Consider the following 23,673-nt stretch of genomic DNA (forward strand, 5'->3'; position numbering starts at 1 on the left):
ACAGAGTTTTCTAATTTTCTTAGTGAGGTAGATACTCTTAACAACTTTTCTCCAGTTCTAGTGGTAGCTTCTACACAGGTTATAATGTGAAAGAGCCCTAATCAATATAACCTGGTGGCAAAGAATTTTGAAGGGGCTGAGATTCCCTTGTACATCTATATAGTCTCTGGCTGTTTCTTCCTTTCTAAAAGATTCCCTCTACATACAGCATCATGGTCTATTTTATGGCTCTCTCTAGTGTGCTGACTTCAGGCAAGTTTTTTTTTTTTTTTTAACCTTCCCAGATGAACTGGCTGTTCTGTAAAATGGGAATAATTCTAAATACTTGGAGTGATGATGGTATTATAAGGTCTCATTTCTAGAAAGTTCCTACCTTTGACAGGCTCGCTATCTGCAAGTATTTCCAAAAAGCAATGAGTTAAACTTGGATGTGAAAATATGGAAGAAAACTGGGATCTTTGTGTTCTAAGAAATCAGAGAACAAGATTTAGCTAAGACTTCCCTATTTATCATTTATAAAGGGAAACAATCAATAAACATTAACTGAGCAAAGAGGACAAAAACTTACATTTATCTTATACAGAATATCATAACGTTATTGACTGGGACACCCGGGGATACCTATTATCTGAACTAAGTAGTGTTAGGTTTGTCTCCAACACACAGTCTGTTTTACAGATGTACTCTGGAATGCTTGGTAGCCTTTATCTTTCAGATCCTCAATACCTCTGAGGAGCATCAAGCTATATCTTACCAGGCAAATGGAGAACATGTGATTTGTTAGGGTATTACAGACACATCAGGTTAGACAAGGGGGTCCTTAGAACACCTCAGGCTGAAACAGCCTTCACATCTGTCTGATCTTTGAGTTAAGTAAAAGCGATGCTGAAGGAAGTCAGAGACAACAATGGGAAGACCTTCAAATCCTGAATCTGGAGAGACAAAGGCTTGAACCCAACTCCTGTCTGCTCAGCTCCTTTGACCCAAGAGACATTCCATATAACAGATGAGGATGCTGGATGCTACTGAGGGACTTCTGGCTGGGAGCAGAAACCCATCTCCTAGAAAGAGGGGAGTCTCATCATCAGTCACAGAGCTCAGACCTCAGCTACAATCAACTATCTGTAAATAACAACAACAACAAAAACCCCACAACTGCTGCCCTAAAAGTCAAAATAATACACATTAGGAACCTTAGCAACAGTCTGCTTCAATGTTTGTCCTTACCCTTAACCACACAACACAGAATTAATCTTCTTGTTTCTAAATAATCACTTCTTGGTTTTGACCTCTCATTAAAGCATTTAGTGATTTATCATGAACATGTACACATACTACATGCCAGACCACATTCTAAGAGTTTTGCAAGTATTAGCTCATTTTAATTTTACTAACATGAGGTCACTGGTGGCTCAAACAAAAGCTGTTTCAGTAAAATGGCTAGGAGAGAATGAGAGCAGAGGGACTAGGGAATAGATGACTTGAGGAATTTTGTTCTAAAGGAGAGACTATAAATGGGATGAAGTGGATGTGTCTTTTTAAAAGGTGGCATTTATTTATGTGGGTGTGCATGCATATGTACACGTGGAGAAGAGGACAAGTTGCAGTAGTAGGGTCTTTCCTTCCACCACCACCACGTCTCAAGAGATTGAACTCAGGTCATCAGACTTGGCAGCAAGTGCCTTTACCCGCTGAGCCCTCTCCCTAGCCCATGCTTCGTCCTTACTGTTTGGGAGTCAACTATATCATGTTGGTATGCAATTTAGAAAGTGCCAGCAGAGGAGGAGAAACAAAGACTGGGCGAGGCTTATGCTTTCGCGTCTCTGTGGAGCACTTCCTTGAGGAGAGCATAACATGGCACTAAGAAGTACCTTCTCAACAAGGTGTTTCTCAAATTAAAATAAAATCACAATCCCTTCCCCACTCCTCTCTACTCTCTCTTCTGCTCTTTTTTTTTCAGGAAATCAGGATTGTTGTTTGATGTTGACTATTAAAATACTTTGTGGGACAAAGTCATCTGGACATGCAGAGCAACAAACAGTTTGTCCACAAGGGAGGGCACAGTAGACTGCAGACCTCAGTTGTTGACAGGTATGGAGAGGCACCTGGACTCTCTTCTGGCTTCCATTAGATGGGTATAGAACTCTGGGTTAGGAGTTTGAGACACTGCTTCACTATCTTCTCATTTCCAGAGTTGTAAAATCTTAGGTACCACTGATTCTTAACCTTTGCACAGGAACTACTTTAATTCTATCTCTTGGGCTTGGCATCTTCTTCTTCTTCTTCTTTTTTTTTTTTTAAATAAACACTTTTTGAAATAGATCCACATATAAAAATAAGGACACTGCACATCAAATTTTAAAGAAAACAACTTAAGACACCAAAATCTGCCACCTAACCCAGGGTTCAGTAACCTACAGTGATAAGACCCAGTATGGCCTGCTGTTGGAAGTCAATCTCAGCATTAGCTTATCTACGGTAATGAGAAAGTTAGAGTCCAGCTGCAATGATGGCCACATGGCCTCCAACATGGTATCCAGTACTTGATACTCTGTAGAAGAGACGGCTGGACCCTAATCCAGTTGAGGACTGAAGAGGGGTTAGGGTACATCTCATCAATGGAGGGCTTCCTCGGCATGCTGGGTTCGTTCACATTTAAACATTAATTCATTTGGAATTTATTCTTGCACAAATGAAACAGACACTGTCTTCTTTTCCTTCCCCAGGTAGACAGCTAATACAAAAATGTCTGTTTAATTTTGACAGACAGCCTCCTTTGTTACTTATAGTCTTCGTATACACGTGGGCAGTTTCTGGGCCTCTATTCTGGGCCATTACCATGCCTACATTCTCACAATGCAACCACTACCACAGCAGATCGGTGGATACAGCTTTACAGAAAGTTTTACTAAAGCAAGCTATCACAATCCATTCATTTTCTTCAAGTATGTTTTTGGTTCTTTCTTTTGGCTTTTCCATATTCTTTTTAGAATTAGCCTGTGATTCTGAAAAGATTCTGTCTCAAAAAAAAAAAAAAAAAAAAAAAAAAAAAGTGGACAGAGCTTGAAATAGAGACCCAAGGATACTCTCTGGACTATAAACACAAGGTGTATGTGAACACACACACACAAATACGAACTTACACCAGTGACTAGATGAAATCATATCAGTATTTACTATGAAGTGATTTCAGTTTTCTGGAATGCTTAATTAACCATATTTATCAGATGAAAAAATTAAAATGTAAATAAGAAAAAATTATGTTAAACACATAATAAAAGTTATTATTAATACACAAAGGACTCACTTTAACTTATGAGAAAAACCTCAGGCTAGGCATAGTGGCCCACACTTGACTCTCAGGCTGAAGTAGGAGGATTGCCAGCCAATGAATTTGAGGCCAGTCAGGGCTACATAATGAGTTCAAGGCCAGTTTGTATTATAAAGCAACAGCCCTATCTCAAACAGACAAAAACAGTGTTTGAGAGATGAGTTGGTGGGTAAAGTACCTGCCATGTTAGTGTGAGGATTGGAGTTCAGATCTCCTAATCCCACACAGAAAAGCTGGGTGGGGTAATAGCTCTCCAGTCATCTCAGTAGGGAGGAAGATAAGACAGGGAGTCCCTGGCTAAACAAGATGGCTGAAACATCAAGTGCCAGGTTCAATAAGAGACATTCATTGCCTCAACATATGAGGTAGAGGACACCACCTAGCAACCACCTTGGGCCTTTACATGCATGTGCACACACATGCATGGGCACCCACACATACACATTCACTTCAAAACATGCAAACACACAGATCACACAAGTTTTAAAAATCCCACAAAATAGAACAAATCATCAAAAACTCTTCAAGTTAAGTGGGAAAAGATATTAACAAAGAACACACAGGAAATAAACTCATGGAAAATAGTTGCCTCTAACCAAAGATATCAAAATTAAAACTTACCATATCATTTCATAACTATTTTTATTGTAAGACTAAAATGTAGCACAAGCACATTGACAATACATAAAAAGACACAGACAATTCTAGCAAAGGCTGTAGGGAAAGTGGTTCACTTGTATACAGATGACAACATTCCCTGTACAGAGGCCCAGCCTTCTGGGGAAACAATCTGGCAGCTGCCAATTCCTGATGATTATCAAAGCCTTTGACCAGAGGTCCCACTGCTTATCATATTTATTATTTACAAAGCCCCCCTATACATTTGGGCTGTTCAATCAAAAGGAGCTCAAAGATGTTTGCTGCAGTATCAACTACTAGAGGATTTATTTATGAACAACTTAAATGACCATCAAGAGAAGAAAACTTCAGTAAACCATGACTATATCACTAAAATGGAATATGGCGCCAACATTTTAAAGAAATCACAAAAATAAGCTTATGTGGAGATAGGCACAATGTTCATAATGCACAATCAAGAGGAAAACTATTTATAATTGATCATGAGACTGCAAGAATAAATGAAATGGGCTTTGACACTGTAAAGGCACATGAATAATTAATGATGGTGATGTATTACCATATGAGGGGAATGTGGCTGATTCGTTTTCCTAAAATTTTCTTTAATCTTGCCGATACATCTCTCAATTAAAATTAGATGACTGCAAAGCCGTCTCGGGACGGTCTACTCACAGTGCTGAGCTTGCTGCAGATGAGGAGGATCCGGCGCTCATACAGCATGCTGGCGTACAGATGCAACATGTTGTTCACATCCACAGCCACAAAATATTCTGTCAGATTTCTCTAGGAGAAAGAAGAAAGCAAGGCTTGTGGCTTATTTTATTTGTTCTTATTACAAATAGTATCTCATAAAAGCAGGAGAAAGGGCAAATAATCAGAAGGCATAACCTCTTCTTCCTTTGTCCCACTCTTTCTACCTGGGAGCCCAAGTTCCACTCACGTATGAAATCATGAAATGCAAAGTTCAAAAAGGCCTTGGAAATGAGCATCCCGAGCAACTGCACCCTTGTGTAGTGATTATGGGTTACAACTTGAGGTCATACATAGCACTGTGTTTGCTTTTCATGTTGCTCCAAAGGATGAGAAGCACAGGAACTCTGCTATCTCAAAATCCAGGAGACTCAGTTTGAAGGAGATTCTCCAAGATCAAATGGCCTAATAAGCAACGAAGACAGGACTCTCCTCTGATCTTCCGACCCTAGGCCCGAGAACTTTTCTGAGATACTGTGCCATACATCCTGGCAAAACAAAGTGCCCAAGCTTCTGACACAGGGCCTGCTTCTACCCAGTAGATCCTAGCACAAAAGCAGGGCCTCAATCTTTCTGCCAGTATCCATTGCATACACTCCCCAAAAACGACTCTGCTACAATTAAAACAATTTCAAAGACTTACAATTCCCAAGCATTTGACACAAGGGGGGGGGGGAGGGAATGTAGATAAACAGCAGCAAGTTGTGACAAGTGCGGTGTTTTAACCAGTTTTTGTTTCTCCCCTGTAACCTGGGTTTTGTGGTGGTATTGTGTTCCCCAAAATATTGTACACTCTAATAAACTTATCTGGGGTCAGAGAACAGAACAGCCACAATATTAAACATAGAGGTTAGGCAGTAGTAGCACACGCCTTTAATCCTAGCATTCCAGAGGCAGTGATCCGCCTGGATCTCTGTGAGTTCAAGGCCACACTGGAAACAGCCAAGCATGGTGACTCATGCCTTTAATCCCAGGAAGTAAAAAGGAGGCCAAAAGGTATTTAAGGTGTGAGGATGAGGAACTATAGCCTGGTTAAGCTTTTAGGCTTTTGAGCAGCAGTTCAGCTGAGATTCATTCTGGATGAGGACTCAGAGGCTTCCAGTCTGAGGAAACAGGATCAGCTGAGGAATTGGCAAGGTGAGGTGGCTGTGGCTTGTTCTGCTTCTCTGATCTTCCAGCATTCATCCCAATACCTAGCTCAAGGTTTGATTTTATTAATAAGACCTTTTAAGATTCGTGCTACAGGGTTTCATTCTTTTAATTAGCATTATGGATTAGAACTCTTCAAATTTCAGCAGGGAAATGGAGAGCATTTCATTTCCACAACTCTTTCTACGTCCACCTGACATTAATAATATACACGAATATGCTAATTTCTTCAGTGTTACAGGTTTTCAATGCTGTTCAATATAATTCTCAGGAAATGAAAGGAGGTAAGGAACGTTGTTGCCATGAGTAGCAGTTTATCATAATTAAAGACCTACAACACATAATTTAAGTAAACTAGTAGATTTTATATGCAAAATGGCATAAAGTACTTTTCAACAATATTATGGCTGAAGATAAACAAGAACGGGCATTTATCTCATGATTTATTACTGTTTGACCAGAGTATTAGGCTAACCATCAAAGTTTACAAATAAAGGGCAAGTGGAATGATAGTTCTATACACTGACTACTCCCCTACATTGTGCCTCCTCAATATTGTTCACTCCCTTTCTTCTTTCTTTCTTTCTTTCTTTCTTTCTTTCTTTCTTTCTTTCTTTCTTTCTTTCTTTCTTTCTTTCTTTCTTTTTCTCGAGACAGGGTTTCTTTGTGTAGCTTTTGCGCCTTTCCTGGATCTCGCTCTGTACACCAGGCTGGCCTCGAACTCACAAAGATCCGCCTGCCTCTGCCTCCCGAGTGCTGGGATTAAAGGCATGCGCCACCACCGCCCGGCGTTCACTCACTTTCTACCATGATAAGGCTTTACACAGGTCACCTTGCTTAACCTTAAATCCATTCCTTGAACTAGATGCCATTTTCTCTATTTAAAGATGTAAAACAGAGGCACAGAAAAGTGATATAATGTGACAAAGGTCACATGATAAGTGCACAACACACTATTCAGTCTAGGGTTTAAAAATATAACACTTTAAAGTGTAAGTTAAAATATCATATTCAACAAAATATTGAGTGTAGGGGAAACAAGAGGAAATTGTTGCCCTATTAATAGAGGAATCCTTATATGCTAGGCCAAGTGTGCTTTATCTGTGTTCTTTGTATTCCTCCTAATAACCTTTAGGTAGATACTGCCATGTCTATATGGAGAAACTACAGCTTAGAAAGCACCAGCTGCTTCTAAAGATCACCCAGTTAGAAAGGGCAGAGCCAAGAGCAGGTCTCTCGAATCTGAAGCTTATCTGTTAACTGCCATACCAGCCTGCCTCCTAACAAACTCCACGGAAAAATAAAAAGGAGCACTAAGGGTGGATGGAAGTGGGGAAGAAGCACTTCCCTGCCCAGTGGACTGAGGAGCGCTGAGCTAATGATGTCAGGGTGGGGCTTGTGCTGGAGACAGTGACAAGGCAGAGCTGTTCTCACAAACCAACAGGAGGCCCTCAGCTGAGCGTTTCAGAAAGAGCTTAACTGCTGATGAATTATACCAATTTTTCTTTTAGAAGAGGATGGAAGTAACAAGAAAATAGAAATGAGGAGCTTAAAGAAGGCCAGAAAGCCCATTAGCACTTTTGACAGATCCAAAGATAACTCTGAAGCCACCAAAACGTGGCCTCAAGAGTCTGCCAAGAAGCTTCACGCTGAGGAGAAATATGTTACACAGCTTGCCGTCCAAATAGGGAGACACAGCGTCAGAGACAAATCCTGTGCCTTATTTTGGTGGGAGAAAAAAAAAAAAATCACAAGGATACTTTTCTGGAGGGGGAAGGGTGTGTTTCTGAAATAAGACACCATTTGACTGAGGCAGACCCCCATTCCCAGTCAAGATCAGAGTGACTCAGGTGCTTCATCCAAAAACTCTACACAGGTATGTTAAAAATACGTAACATTTAGCCAAATTCTTTCTAAACTGTCATGTACTTTTTTTGGTATTTCTCATCCCATCTGTGCTGATCACCAAGATATTTGTGTCTAAACAGAAGCTGTCTTTCTTATCTGCTTCCTCCCTGCCTCTTTCCTTCTGGGACGCCACCCGCCAGAGTGGGAGGGAGTGCCAACTGCCCCAACCCAGGAACTTCTTGGATGGGGAGCACCTGCAGGGCAGAGGGGCCCTGGTTCACTCTTAGTTCCCGCCAAGCTTGGGCTCAGAGAAAGCTCCCTGGAGACAGGGAGCTCCCTCTTGCTGTTAAGTGTCCAATAGCTTGAGCTCCATGGTAAACTTCAACTTCACAGACTTGCCCTGCCATTTTCCACCCCCAGGCCTTTACTTCCTCCCAGAATATTCTTCTCTGCTCTAAACATGTTCGTTTATTTGACAAGACCCAGCCCAGTGTCACCTCCTCCTGGAAGGGCTCTTGGACTCCACTGCCAAACATTCCTTTGTGTTTCCATGGCAATTTGTCCCTATCTAATAGCGACTCAGATTTAAGTTTGTTTTTCTACTAGGCTGAGTACCTTTGAGTAAATTACAAATCCCAACACCTAGAAGTTTGTTGAAAGAATAAATCTACGTGTGGAGGAAACAAGTGGCTGAAGACTACCTGTCCCTTGGCTCTGGTGTGAGCCAAGCACAGGAGAATGGTCCAACAGACAGTGTGGCATATCAGGAAGCAAAACAGCACCTGATAGAATATCAGGGTATGAGTCAGATGAGGTGACCAGTGACTTAGTGCTGGTGAAGGGCCCACAGAAAAGAAGACAGGATCACATTTGTGTTTCATAAAGATCTCCTTGAGACTGGAGAGATGGCTCAGCAGTTAAGAGGTCTGGATACTCTTCCAGAGGATCCAGGTTCAATTCCCAGCATCCACATGACAGCTCACAACTGTCTGTAACTCCAGTTTCAGAGGATCTGACAGCCTTTTCTGGCTTCTGTGGACAAAACACACACACACACACACACACACACACACACACGCACGCACGCACGCACGCACGCACACACACTCTCACACACACACACACACTACACAGACGTACATACAGACAAAACAGCTACACATGTAAAACAAAAATTTTAAAAAGATCTCCCCAAACCCATGGAAGATGGGAGACCCTATTAACCACTTAACTAGTTACTGCCACATTCTGGGGGCAGAGGGGAGGACCCAAACATGTAAACAATTCAGAAGAAAGCTTTAGGGATACATGTGAAAAACACTCAACCACAGGACTTGGCAAAGAATTAGACTTGGAGAAGGGAGAAGAAAGGCTCTCTGGGTCTATAGCCACTGCAAGTTTCTGTGCACCACATCTTCTGTTTGTCCAGACATAGTGTCTGTCTGTTTAACAGAGTGTCAGTCTTCTAAACAACCACCATTCCTGTTGAACACAGCATTTCTGCTGCCTGTTCCTCAGCTTTGGATCTTGGACCATTGCAACCCCATCACAGCTAAGCCTGAGTACCCACCCCTTCATCCTCTGCCAGTTACTGCTAGGTAACTCACATGCCAGGAAAGGAGAACCTTTCCTGGAGGACTGTTTCTGGGCTCTGGTCTTAGTATATGTAGTGCCAGTGTGATTCTAAGCTTAAGGATACTCCTTTCCTTGCTTGGACTTTATTACACACCCTCCACCTCACCCATCGCTTGTAGGGCTGGACAGAAGGGATATGAAGGTGCCCATTTTCCAGGCTGACCAGAAATCAAATCTAAGGAGGACTCCAGACAGCACAGCATGGAAGGTGAATTTCAGAGGAGGTATGTGCTGCAGCAAGTTCTTGAACTTAGCTTCCATTTGTCATCTGTACAAAAAAATGCTGGTGAAAGTCTCAGTCCGGACCAAGAGGGGAGCAGCACCTGGCAAAGCCCATGCTCCTGCAGAGCACCTCCTAACAGCCATTCCTTCCTTGCTTCCTGTTGGCTCCAGCACCAGCCTAGGTGGCTGGGGACTTCCCACTCACTGTGATCCCTGCCTGAGGTTATGAAGCAGGTGGAAGTCAGGGGTGGAGCAGGAATGGGTTAGGCCCAGGAGGGGATATCATGTGGTTTAGAGAGAAAGCGTCTTAGGTTCAATACCATAGGGAAATAAGATAATCCTCAAACCAAAGAACTGCCTCTAAGCTGAGTACTCCTTGGAGCCTTCAAAGCAGACGCTATTCTGCGCCAGTCTGTCATTTGATTAGTCTTTGAGACTCTCCAGCAGGGTACAAGAATAAAGACTCACTGCACCCGTTCTAGAGGCAGCTTCTCAGGCCAGAGGTTTGGTTCTGTCAACGGGTCTCGGGTCCTAAAATAACTCTTACTCAAATGTTTTACAATATGATTTTTTTTCTTTAAAGAGAGACAGGGTCTTGCTACATTGCCCAAACTGGTCCCAGATCTTGAGCTTCAGGCACTCTCTTGACTGAGAGCTCTGAGTAGCTAAGTGTCCAGGTGTGCTGTGGCACCACCATGCCTAACTTTTTAATAAAAAGAAAACTTTAAATCCTTAAGTCATTTTTTTTTTTTAAAAAGGATTTAAGTTACCTCAGTGGAACCAGATTCTTAAAAGGGAATTACAGATTTGGGTTCTAAAATAATCTGCCCAAGAAAAAAAAATCCACAAACTCATTTGAACAGTCAAATGAAAGAAGCGTATTACAGGAAAGAAAGCAGAGTCCCTGAGGTCAGCTTTATCCCTCTGTGCGAAGGAAAAGACCATTAAAATAAACAATTATCTGACAACTCATAGGAACAATCTTAGTACTTGATAATAGGCCCTCTTGTACCATCTCAACTTTGTTTTTGAAAGTCATGATGACTTATTTCATAAATCTTTTCTATACCATGGAGCATCTTTTGACAAAGTAGAGTCTGGGCAATGTCGCATTTAACCACCCAGCTAAACACTTTTTTTGCATCATTAACCACTTGGTATGACACTGACCAGATAATTAAGACAGGTTTGTTTAATATTTCAAATTAAGGCCTATATGATTATCCATTAATCAAAAGTAAACTTCAAAACCTGGGTGTAAAACAAAAATATCTCTTATGCAGCCAGCTTACAACATAATTATTACTACACATCTGCTCATGATCTGTGACTTTTTCTTAAACGCAGGTCACCTGTTTAAAATTTATAAAGATTTATACTCATTTAATTACTAACTGCATAAAATTTACTTCTACATGTGTTATCGAGATAGACACAAAAAAACTCTGATGAGAAATTATATAGTAACCATATATTTTTGTGTGAAAAGCAAGAAAATATTTTTACAAAGAAATTGGAGAAATAATGAGAGTTAACTTCAACAAGGAGCTGAAAGTGGAAAGAATTAATTTTCCACGTTTGCTTTTCCTTAACAACTTGTAGACAAATTGGTGCAAAAGCCAGTTGTAAGGAGCCGTTCTTTTCCCTCTCCCAGGGCCGGCGCTTCGTTAGTTCATTCATTCATCCATCCATCTAGTCAGTCATTAATAGCATATAGTTTTATGTCAAGCAACTATAAGCTCCAGGTACTAATCCTCCATCCTTAAAGGAGAGGTGGCATTAACCAGCTATCCAGGCAATTAATCATACTGCTTACACCAATGGTCTCATAGGGGAGTACAGGTGGCACTGGAGGCGGGACCCAGAAGCATCTCCACACTGGAGTTAGACTCACCCACGTGTAAATTCTAGTTTTAGCTGGATAAGTGAATTTACAACTCTGGGTCTCCTTTCTTTTTCAGAGGGGCTAATAACCATATCACTGGCTAGTGTAAGAGCTTAGGATATAGCAAATGGTCCCTGGTCTGAGCCATAGTAGGCTCTTCCTTCTTTATATTAACCCTTCTCTGATGTCAGAAAAACAGAATGCTGCTAGGTTCCATGTCCCAAAGGCCATACGTCCTTCAGTGGCTTACTTTCTTAAATTTAGATTGACCCTTCTATGACAAGCACTGGGCCCCTGCACTCCACTCACCACACCAGTGATGACAGAGACCACCAAGCACCTTTTGTGGCTCCATGAGAACATATCCCATGAAAAGGATGGGCATTAATTTGTACAACTAAGAAAGTCAGCTAACATTCAGAAAAGACAAGCCACAAGGAATCATGTTCCTCAGCTCACAGTCACACTGAGAGCTCAAGGAGGTCAGAACTAGAACACCCAGGAAACCAGAACAAGGTGAAAAAGCTCTGGTGGCACTCAGCACTGTCCTTGGAACTGAACATTTAAAGACTTCTTTTGCTCTTCATGTTTCTGTTTAGTATTAGATAGGAGTGCTGAGGTTCCAAGAAAACAAGAACCCAAGGGCCCAGGCTTGTGGGGCCCTGTGTCTGGCTATCTCTGAAACTCATGTTCTTTCCATGACAGCAGACTGTATCACATTAACAACCCCATGGTTATTGCTTGTTTCAATTTGCAATGCAGCAATTTAGTCACTTTAAATTAATCCTTGAAAAATCACCAAGAGATTAAAATGCAAATTTCAACATGGCTAGAGCTCTACAGTGATTCTGTGTCAAACCTACACAAATTGGTCTCACAAAAGTTCAGTGTCTCCTGAGAGGAAAAGCTTCCTTGCTTTGTTGTGTATTTCAGATATAAAATATCATTTTTTGTTCTCATGAATATCACAAGTCAACCCCAGGGGGTCAAACCTTGGAACCTGGGTCGCTACACCCCACTGACCTGCAGACTAAGGCTAGCAACCAGAGCCTATGAGCTCTGGGCTCTGTGCATGTGAAATGGGGCTCTCACAGAGTAGCTGCAGGGATTAAAATGGAATGGTGTGTGTTAGGAGACTGGCAGATTGGTACTACTATTCTGCTTAGAAACAAACAAGACCTGCCCTCTATTGGTTTGCAAAGGAGGATTTAGGGGACAATGGGTCATACACAGGGAATTGGTTCATTAGTGGCAAAAACCAGCAGAGAAAAATCTAAATTTCAAAACTGGTGGGGGCAGGGGAGATAACATACAGTGCAGCCAGGAACTCCGGTGTCATGGAGAAGACAGTTTAAACAAATGTTCCTAACCCCAGCAGTTATGGTGCTGAAAATTAGGGAATTATAAAAATATTCAGCGACTTTAAAACCAAGCTCTTAAGGAATTCTTGGCCCTTTAAATAAACAGATGAGTCAGACCTAAGTAGCCATTTTTTATCATGTTATTATTTAGCACAGAAGAACAGGACAGTGCACCTAGCTATTACCTCAGAGAGAAACCCTCTAAGTTTCTCTTTTCAATACCACCAAGGAAAGTCAAGTAAAAGCATTTTCAAAGTTATGAATCCTGAAGAATAGAAGAGAGGTGTCACTCTTCTGAACTCTAAAATGATGTTACTAATGAACTTGTTCTCAACCTGGGACCATTTTATCACTGAGGGCATATTGGGTAATTCCTGGAGACATTTCTGGCTATCATGGCTTGGAGGGGAGGTGGAGTGAGGAGCAGATTGATAACAATTATATAGTAAGTACTGCCCAAGAATGCTTCTTTAAAAAAAAAATCCAACAATGTATAAGACAAACACAGGTAACAAAAGATTACCTGGTCCAAGAAGACATGAGAGTTGATGGAGGATGAAAGGATAAGCTGGAAACTAAGGTTGAGGTGGGTGAGTGGACATGACAAAAAGCACCAAGCCCAGCTTACAAACAGAGCCTCTGGAAAGATCAGCAAGTGGAGTTGATCAACCTCCAAAGGTTAGGAAAGGGCACAAGTGAAAAGGAAGTGATTCATTCCCAAGATTCTTCTCTCAAGCCCCCCAGCTCCTCAGCTGGCTTCCTGCACCTGTCCATCTGAACCAGTAGGGCCTGGGGATACCAGGTACAGCTGAGGATTGTTTAAAAGGCTCCAGCTGCTCTGGAGGCTGACCTGGGAGGGTTGCTAGTATCCACTGACAAGCCTGGACACTGAAAGGAGAGCACGAAGAGGAGGAAAAAGAATTGGAATTAATTTTTAAATCTGGAAATAAAAGTCTCACAGATGAGGTTTTTTTAAAAAAAAAAAAAGAAGAAGAACAGTAAGAGATGGCCAAAGTAGGAAATTTGAAAGAAAATTTGTTGAAGAAAGTAGAGAACAGTCTAAAAGAGAAATGTGGAAAATAGGAGAGAAAATGAACATTAGAGGATCAATACAGGAGGTTTAAATCCTACCTGCCACAGAAAAGAGAATTGGATATTTAAAAAAAAAAAATGATGTGAGAACACTTGCAAGCTGTAAGGATGTGCATTTTCATAGCAGATACGATGGATGATCAGTGACCAGGACAACAGTTGGAAACAGACCCATTAAGGTACATCATTGTTCAATTTCAGAATATTAGAAGCTAATAGGTCATAAAAAATAATAATAGGGGTTGGGGATTTAGCTCAGTGGTAGAGCACTTGCCTAGCAAGCACAAGGCCCTGGGTTCGGTCCTCAGCTCCGGAAAATAAAAAATATAATAATAATAGGGATCAAATTGGCCAAACCTCCTAATCTACAAGAGTAAAAAGAAGCCAGTGAACATGCCTTCACATTTCTGAAAGGAGAGTAATTTGAAAACTGGAATTCCCCATTCATGCTATCCTATCCAATCACGCAAGTTCAAAACTATTGCCTCCAGCAACAAACACACTCTCTCAGGACACTGCTGGAGAATGCACTCACAGAATGAGGGAATATAACCAAGAAAGAGGAAGATGTTAAACCCAAGATCTCATATAAGACAAGTTGTACAAGAGAAGAAAGGAACCACAACTTAACAGCTAAATATAGAGGAAGAACAGGAGAAGAGAAATAGATAAATGAGAGACAGTATTTTGTATCTATCGGGGTTTCTGGGAAGGAGTATCAAATTCTTATCTCACATAAGAAAACCAACAGGTGATACATGAAACAAAAGCATCTTGAGATGTAGCAACAGGGACATGTTAAAAATATAATGGGAGCTGGAGAGATGATTCAGTGGTTAAGAACACTGGCTGCTATTTCAAAGGGCGGAAGATTTGGTTCCCAGCATCCATATGCTGGCTCACAACTGCCTGTGATTTCACTTGCAGAACATCTGATGCCCTCTTATGGCCTCCTTTAGCACCCTTAGTGATGTGGGATATACTCATACAGTAACACAAATGTACACATAAATAAAATCAAATCTTTAAAACGATGGAAAATACAACTGTTAAAAACTTGGAAGTAGCTACTTCTGTGGAGTAAATATGGAATACTTGAGATTACAAGCCTTTATCAACTACTATGTGGTACCATATGATTTCTAAAATATTTGTACTATTAAACAAAAATATTAAGGTTGGTAGTGTGGCTCAATGGTACAGTGTTTGCCTAGCAGCTGTAAAGGTCTTTAAGTGGTGGGACCACAGACATACACACACACACATCAAACAGGACAGAAAAGATAGATGTGAACAACTTTTAGAATAATTCAAACCAGCATCACTTTATATTTAAAAACAAAAGGAGTCTAGCCAGGTGGTGGTGATATACATCTTTAATCGCAGCACTCGGGAGGCAGAGACAGGTGGATCTCTGTGAGTTCAATGCCAGCCTGGTCTACAAAGTGAGTTCCAGGACAGTCAGAGCTGTTACACAGAGAAACCCTGTATCAAACAACAACAACAACAACAACAACAACAAAAGTCTCCTGCACTCACAGATTGTCAGCCATAGTCATCCTGTAAAGTTACAGAGAAAGTTCTGGGGAAAGAGTCATCAAACACTGGAGGGAGCACAGCATTAAGGTATGGTGATAATCATATTCATTTTTAATATGTACCTCTGTGTTGATTTTCTGTGATAGATTTTGAATAAATGAAGAAGCAGTTATGGAAGTATGCATTTAGTATGGTCCCCCATTGTATGTTATTAAATTGTGCCTTCTAATGTTAGGTGTAAAAAAAATAAATCAAAGGAATATTTTTTTGTCTCAAGTATTACTCAACTCTCAATTTAAGCAGTGATAAATTAACCAGATCTAAATAATAGAGAGGCAGGTACCCAGCACTCTGGTCAGCCAGCCATATATAGCCCTAGGGCTCCACGAGCACCCTCAGAGCTCTGAACAGCATTGTCTGAAGGCTACAAAGAAAGGAAGTTTGCTTGAGAATCACATCCTGGAAAAGAGCCAGACTGAGCACTCTTCTTTTATATCACAAGCACATACAATCACACATATAAACACTCATGCACAGACACAGACATAAACCTTCTTTCTCTCTCTCTCTCTCTCTCTCTCTCTCTCTCCCCCCATACATATATATATATGTGTATATATATATATATATATACACACACACACACATATATATATATATATACATTTATTTATTTATTTGGTTTTATGAGACAGGGTTTCTCTGTGTAGGTTTGTGCCTTTCCTGGAACTCACTCTGTAGCCCAGGCTGGCTTCGAACTCACAGAGATCCACCTGGCTCTGCCTCCTGAGTGCTGGGATTAAAGGCATGTGCCACCACCTCCTGGCTTAAACCTTTTCTATAAACAAGAACCTTGAACATGCCAATAAAGCAAATGGAAAACTGATGTGTGTACAGAGGTGAGAGTGGAGACAGCAATGTATTTATCTTCCCAAGTTATTCTCCATCCACATTATGTTTATCTAAACCAGCCACATTTTGCCAAAAAAAAAAAAATTCAGTTTCCAAATTTATTAGAGATGTTTATGTATCTTTTTAAGTTTTTAATATACATTTTGATTAAAATATAATTCCATGATTTTCCTCCCTCCAGTCTCTCCCAATTCCCCTCCCTCCAATTTATCTTTTCAAGTTCTTAAGAAGTCTTGATTTGCAATATTACTTTAATAAATTAAATTATTTTTTCTAGTTTTGGTTTATTTGTTGTTACTCTTTTTCTAATCTCTTGAACTGACGTTTTATGGGGTTTTAGAGAAAGCCTAGGTCCTTGCACATACTGAGTAAGTGCTGTGCACTGAACTATATGCCCAGTACTTTAATTTCTTGAATTCAAACTCAACTTCATTGTTCTTGTTTTTGTTTTTGTTTTTTTTTTTTTTTTTTTGGTTTTTCGAGACAGGGTTTCTCTGTGTAGCTTTGCGCCTTTCCTGGATCTCGCTCTGTAGACCAGGCTGGCCTCGAACTCACAAAGATCCACCTGCCTCTGCCTCCCAAGTGCTGGGATTAAAGGCGTGCGCCACCACTGCCCGGCCAACTTCATTGTTCTTACAAAAGCATTCAAGGCTAGGAATTTTCCTCTTTGGAGTGTGTTTGTCCATATCATTTTAAACGGAAAGGAATTTTGGCACCTGCTACAATACAGATAAACTTTAAAGGTGTTATGTTAAGTGGAATAAGCCAGACACAAAAGGACCAAAAGTATACAGAGGTAGTGGCATGTAGAGGTAGTGGCTTTTAATCCCAGCACTCAGGAGACAGAGGCAGGTGCATCTCTGAATTAGAGGCCAGCATGGGCTACAGAGAGAGTTCTACGACAGCCAGAGTTACACAGAGAAACCCTGTCTCAAAAACCAACCAACCAACCAACCAACCAACCAACCAACCAACCAACCAAACCAACAGTATATCATTCCACTGATATGTGGTGCTTGCAGGTAGGCAGAAATCACAGTTAGAATAATGGTTTACATGCACTAATGGTTATTGGTTGCTGGGTCCACAGCTACAGTTTTGCAAGATGAAAAATTCTGGAGACCAACAGAATGTGAACTACTGAACTGTATCCTCTGAAGTGGATAAAAGAGTCAATTTCATGCTACTTATATTTTACCCAGTACCTTGCTGGTGGCTACTTTAGGCTTTATTCTACATTGTATGATTTATAATCACAGTAAAATATTTCGCAGATGTGCCCCAAGGTAGAGAGGTCGCTCAGCTTGTTTGGGGGCAAAGATGAACCTACAGATCTGTCACTTTAGCTCACTGCCTCTCGGCCCTTAGAAGGTGAGGTTGGTGTCCTCCTACTTCACTTACTATAAAGTGAAGTGCTTTCTGAGAAGTGAACACATAAGTGTGTGTATTTACATACACCTGCCCTAATAAACATTTACATGGGAATTTCTTTGCTGAGAACATTTCATCTTGTAAGAGAAAGGAGAATCTGAGTCTCCATTGTGAAAGAACACCTGAGTTTCCTCAAAAGGAGTATTATGCAGTGGACAACAATGATTCTTAACAATGAAAACGCTAAGACGCTCTTCTGATAGGTGATTTTTAGCTGTGTAAAAATATAAAAATGCCCTAAAAAGACTGGAAAGATTGGAATCAACCATTAATAAGTGATTACTCTTGAGAAATATGAAGAACACCTTCTTGTGTCTGTACTTTGTAGATATTTTCAATTTGCTTTTGCTATTTATAATCCATTGTTCTTTTTATATTTTTTTTAGTGATGTACTATAATTATATTTGAAAACATATTCTTTTGTTTTAAAACATAAGCAGTAAACAAATAAATGTAATGCTCCCTTTCCAAGTACTCACATTCTCAGGTATGCTGGGAAGCTCTCTGGTATCAGGCACAGTGAAGTAAGAATGCTGGAAAAGAAAAAAAACACAAGCTGCATATTCTTTCAAGATGAGCTAACTAGCACTTGATTTCAAATTTAGGTAAATGTTGTGAAGCATCTTCCTTACTCAGATGAGGAAGCTGTGTTTTCTTGTAGTAAATATCCACATTATACCTGCTTAAGCTAATGTTGGACCACACTAGGAGCATTAACTCATCAGCACAAGACATGAATGTCTTTGGGGGACATGAATGAAAAACTCAAAAGAAGCTGAAGTCTAAATTCCCATGTGATATTTGCAGATTTCTGAACACAAAGAAGTGGACAGTTTTGTAATTTATTGCTCAATAGGGCAATGGACTCTTAGAAACCAAATGACACTAGATTCACTCACTAAGTGACAGGATGTCCCCACCAATCCTGTAATTCTATTTCAGCATCTGAGGTCATATCAATCAATACTGTAGTCAAAATCTGCTCATATGATGCTCAGGACAGTCCCAGCCAAAGGCCACTCCATCTGAGATGGATACAGATGGCTGCCAACGGAGGATGAGCTCTTCACTTACAGTGTGATTGTCATGGAAGAGAGTTGGAGTGGGTGACAAAAAGGGTGACGAAGACTTCAAAGATATGTAATGAAGCATCTCCATGTTTGTAATAAGCCTGTATCTATTTCCAAGTTAAATGAAAACTGACTGGTCTAATGCCACTTCTGCTGCTGATTTTAAAGGCTCAGAAGATAATGGTAAGTGGTACGGGAAGGAGCCTCATGCTAGACAATTAAAGATGGATTGTGAAAGGCCAGGAAAGCAAGGTTCAGCTCAGCCATGGCCTGAGCTCAGATCTTCACCTCTCCCCTAACCCTTAGCTCCTGGGTAATGGGAGAGTAAGTAGGTTTCTAGAAAAATGAATTGTATAGTCTTTCTAGAATAAAGGGTCCTGGAGACAAGCTGTTATGAATGATGGCAACAATAAGCTGCTTGTCTGACACTCAAAAGAAATTTACTGAATATCTGCTTATGGAAAACTTGACATTAAATACTTTATAAATATCACTTCTAATTTCCACAGTAAAATTTGAAGATAGATATTATCTCCATATTAAAAACAGATCAACTAATGTTCAGAGAGGCAAATAGTCTAAGATGACTATATAGAGGAACTAGGTTGGACCCAGAGTGGGGTAACTAACCACACCCCGGCCCTTTCTGCCACATCACTCTTATGTCTGTGCTTTCATTCACAAACATAAAGGAGCTTGAGTAAGCACTCCATAGATGAGGCATTTAGCACACAACAAATGGTACTTTATTTAATTATTATTTTACTTATTTGGACATAGGGTTTCACTATGTAGCTCCAGCTGGTCTGAAACTTGCGATACTGACTAGACTGGTTTTGGCCTTGCACCGATCCTCCTGACTCTGCTTCCAGAATGTTGGGATTACAGGCATGCACTACCACACCTAGCTCAATAAATGGATTTCAATACGCAAGTATTACTGTTCAAACTGCTAGTTTGCATTTCTATTTTTCTCAATCACCTATATTAGCTACACAGGAACATTCTCTTGTAAAAAGTGGTTAAACAAACAAAGCCCAGGCTTGGCATCTCACCAATATTTTAGGATTTCTATTACAAATGAGATGCTAGCCCTTCAAATAGAAATGCATTTTGGGAAGAAGACTATCTAGTGAAGAGGGGGAATCGGCCTTTACAGATGCAATGGATTGTGAAAAATGAGCCGGCAGAACTCTAAGCCAGCTAGTCCCCAGGCTGTCCTTGGAGATTCTGTCTTGCTCCATCGCCCATGAAATGCTGGGGACCAGGGGAGGTCAGAAACATTCCTAGAATCCACTGGAATGAAACAGCTGCACACCCAAAAGTTCCTCCTGTCCCTGAGCTGGCTCATCCTTGAGGCATGACAGCATGCTGCCTGTGCAGACATTTGGGGAAGGAGTGGCAGCTGGTGACCTGGCCAGGCTGCTCCACAGCTACCTGTTGGATGTCATTACAGACTGAAGCAGTAAGGTCAAGCTGTTTAGGAAAAAAGACTGAGACAAAGGCAGGGCTGCTCTGCTTCAGTGATGACTGTGTCTAAATGGCAGTCCCTACTCCCCACAAGCAAATTCTCCATAAGTAAATTCCTTCCCTCTTTCCTGCTTCCCACCTCCCTCCCTGTCTCTGTCCCTTCCTCCTTTTAGCTCAGCATTGTAAAAGCTGGGCCATCATTTCTAAACCACATGATTTTGCATGCATACCTTTCCCTCTCTAAATCTTTCTTCTATGGCATGGGAATGGTAACACCTACATTGTGAACAATTTTGAGCACCAGAGGTGTATATTTAGTATAAATTAGGAACATAAATAGATTTGTTATTGTTATCATTATTGACAGTACTGTGGCTTTTGATAGCGTTCTGGTAAAACCCATTAGTTTGCCTATAGAACCAGACACCTTCCTGATCCCTGAAACCAGCATTGTATCTGTTTCTTGAGAATCTGGAAGAAAAGACTCTCTAACCTGCCAGGGCTGTGGGATAGAGACAGGTCTGCATGACAGTGGGTGCCTGGCCAAAGGATGCCCACTACAGAATCTGATAAAGAAAATGACTGCTTCCATCTAAAAGATCAAATAATTTAGTAACTGAATCACAGAAAAAATTCTATGCACTATCTGACAAACAAGGAAGCTGAGCCTTATGTATAGTTAGAGGTCATGATTTAAGTCACTTCAAGCACTAGTAAAAGAGACAACCGGAACAGAAATTTCCCATCAGTTGGCTCAGAGTTTACCTTGGCACACTGCACAATGTACAGGATGTATCTCAAAGCACACAAAGAAACCATGACTGCTGTAGGCCAGGAATTATACTGAGGACTCTCGCTCTGTCTTCAACGGATGGAGACTGGAAACCAGCTTACTCCCACAGGATGGAACTAAGTCTCCAAGAGCATGCAAGGAGATTAGGGCCAAAGAGAAGGCCTAATTCAGCCTGTGAGGTCAGGGGAGGATTCCTTAGGAAGCAGAATCAGAATTGGTTTTGAAGGATGCACGAGTTAAGAGGCAAATAGGAGAGAGGTAATGTTGAACACTAAGGGTCCAGAATGGGCTTTGACTGTGATACAGAGTAATATAGGTGGCCAAAGATGGGATGATGAGGCTAACAGCTCCAGCCATCCTATTCCTTGCATCTGTGACTAAGAATATGAGTGGTCATTTAGGAAGCATCTATTCTTCAGTGAATCTCAGAGAGCGATAATCCCACACCCCAGCCTGCCTTGAATCCAGGGCTCACACTAAGTAAGAGTGTGGCTCTGGCCTCTTCTGAAGGTCCATACAGACATTCTTGCTTAGGGTGGCCACCATTCTGCCCTACTTACCACGCTGAGATGAACAGACACTCCGGGGTCAGGGATGGGAAGTCGGTGCAGTGTTTCAAGAAGTTCATTCCACTGACTTTCCTGAAAAAAAGAAAAGGCCCAAGTAACAAAAGCTGGACCTGCAGTAAGGTCTAGGTGCAGAGAGAGACAGATAGGAGACACTAGCCCCAGGACAGAAATATGTTTCATATTTAAGTAGGGCTGGATAAAGGACATTGCTTATGGCTCAAACACAAGAGCCAAACTGATCCTCCCACATCAAGTTTGACATTTTCTTTTCAGTCAGACACCTACCATGACCACCTTTTATGGATCATATACCATAAGCTCTCAGCACATCTATCCCTTCAACTCCATAGCAACAACTTCTAAAAGCAAACAATCTGAGCTTCCAGGGCGGGGGTGGTTGGGAGAAATAACAATGACACTGTGGATCTTGTCTTCATCATCATTACCCTCAATTAATTTTATTGAGTGTTCACTGGGTACATGTAGCAGCCTCCAATTATGGAAAGTTAGAAATAAAGCAAGTTCACCAGCATGTGATACAGGACAGCAGTCCTGCATGTTAATTAGGGAAACTGAGCAGCTGAATAACATACAAAGCAACACAAATTATTCGACTCAAAACAGATTCGCCTTTAAGATGCTCAAAACAACAGCGCTCACAAAACGATTCAAAAGCCACTTCTTTCCCATGGAATTCTGTGTGTTAATAAAAGAAAGTTAAGTTTACATGGGCAGCCATGTCCTAACTACTGGATCCTCTAGCCCAGCCACTTGGGAAACGTGAAGGTCTGAAGAGGGAAGCACTAGTCTCATACTGGACAATAGGCTGCACAGCCCAGGAGGAAGGCAGGATTGTTGTGTCCAAGTCTGCAGCCCTCTCTGCCTCTGGCAGGGAGCCTGAGATGAAAGGGATGAACTTAGTTTACAAGCTTGATTCAGTATGTACTCTGACAATCAAGTTTCTTAGAGGACATTCAAGCTTGAATGTGTGTGCACAGGGTTAGTTTTGCTTTTTAAGCAGTCTCACACCTACAGAACAATTTTAGAAACAGTCAAAGGCCCCTTCACTTCCTGGACTGTTTGAGAATGAATTGTTGGCATTATACCTCATCATGTGCACACACACACACACACACACATGTGCTTCCTCCAAACAACCTTGTTTAATCATCACAACCAGGAAATATGCCTCAGCACAGCATTGCCACCTAATCCTGTGCCTGCTGTGCTGCACATATCCTCATGGCAATAAAATCAGTTGAGTGGCCTTCAGTAGAGCTGACTCCTTTTGTTGGAAAAATCTTTGTTTTCCCTAGATTTGTAGGACCTTGATCGCCCATTTTGCAGAATGAGTCTCAACTGTCAGATGTTTCCTTGTGAATCTCAGCTTGCCCTTTATTGAGGAAGTTTTCTTGCCTCTTGACTATTTCATCTCAGATCTCTATTGGGCAACCCCTCCCCCAACATTAAAAAAGCATTTTGTAGCATGACATTTTATGTAAGTATTTCATCCCTCAAGCTTTGAATCTAGCTGTTTATTATTTATCTTACTGTAAGTGTATAGCTTTCATTTGCTGTCAGTATTTGTCTTGATGCTCCAGACTAAGGTAACTAGGAACCTCTTGGCCCTTATCCTTATTTTTGTGTCTTAAGCACATGTCCCCATCATATTTTGAATACTTTAAATTGGGGCACAAAAGACATTTTAGCATCATCTTACAGTTTTCCTACATGAGTGCTGAAAGTGGTCCATTCTTTAGAATGCGAGGGCTCCTTTCCTTGGGGAGTATCTGCAGTCAGGTCTGGGAGCATGTGTGCTTATGCTTGTTGTCTTTTGGAAATGCTGACACCAGGCCTTCAGTGGTCAGAGCCACCAAGTACCACATAGACAGGCCATCACATGCACTTCACATCTCAACTCACTTTTCTCTTTGCATACTTAAAGCCTTAGATTCACAAGGATGTCTCCAATTCCA

At 41.1% G+C, this 23,673-nt stretch overlaps 1 protein-coding gene across 6 annotated transcripts in view; it reads right to left on the minus strand.

The window, feature by feature from the left end:
• Dennd1a (DENN domain containing 1A) overlaps positions 1-23,673 on the minus strand; it is a 502,935-nt gene that overhangs the window by 223,915 nt on the left and 255,347 nt on the right. For all 6 annotated transcript variants that reach the window (XM_059260209.1, XM_059260211.1, XM_059260210.1 and 3 more), the window contains 3 exons: positions 21,689-21,769; positions 18,275-18,328; positions 4,643-4,753 (listed from right to left, as the gene is read on the minus strand). In XM_059260209.1, the coding sequence (XP_059116192.1) occupies positions 4,643-4,753; positions 18,275-18,328; positions 21,689-21,769 (246 nt within the window). The remainder of the gene's footprint in view (positions 1-4,642; positions 4,754-18,274; positions 18,329-21,688; positions 21,770-23,673) is intronic.

The sequence above is a fragment of the Peromyscus eremicus genome, chromosome 4, assembly GCF_949786415.1.
Source record: "Peromyscus eremicus chromosome 4, PerEre_H2_v1, whole genome shotgun sequence".
NCBI lineage: Eukaryota > Metazoa > Chordata > Mammalia > Rodentia > Cricetidae > Peromyscus > Peromyscus eremicus.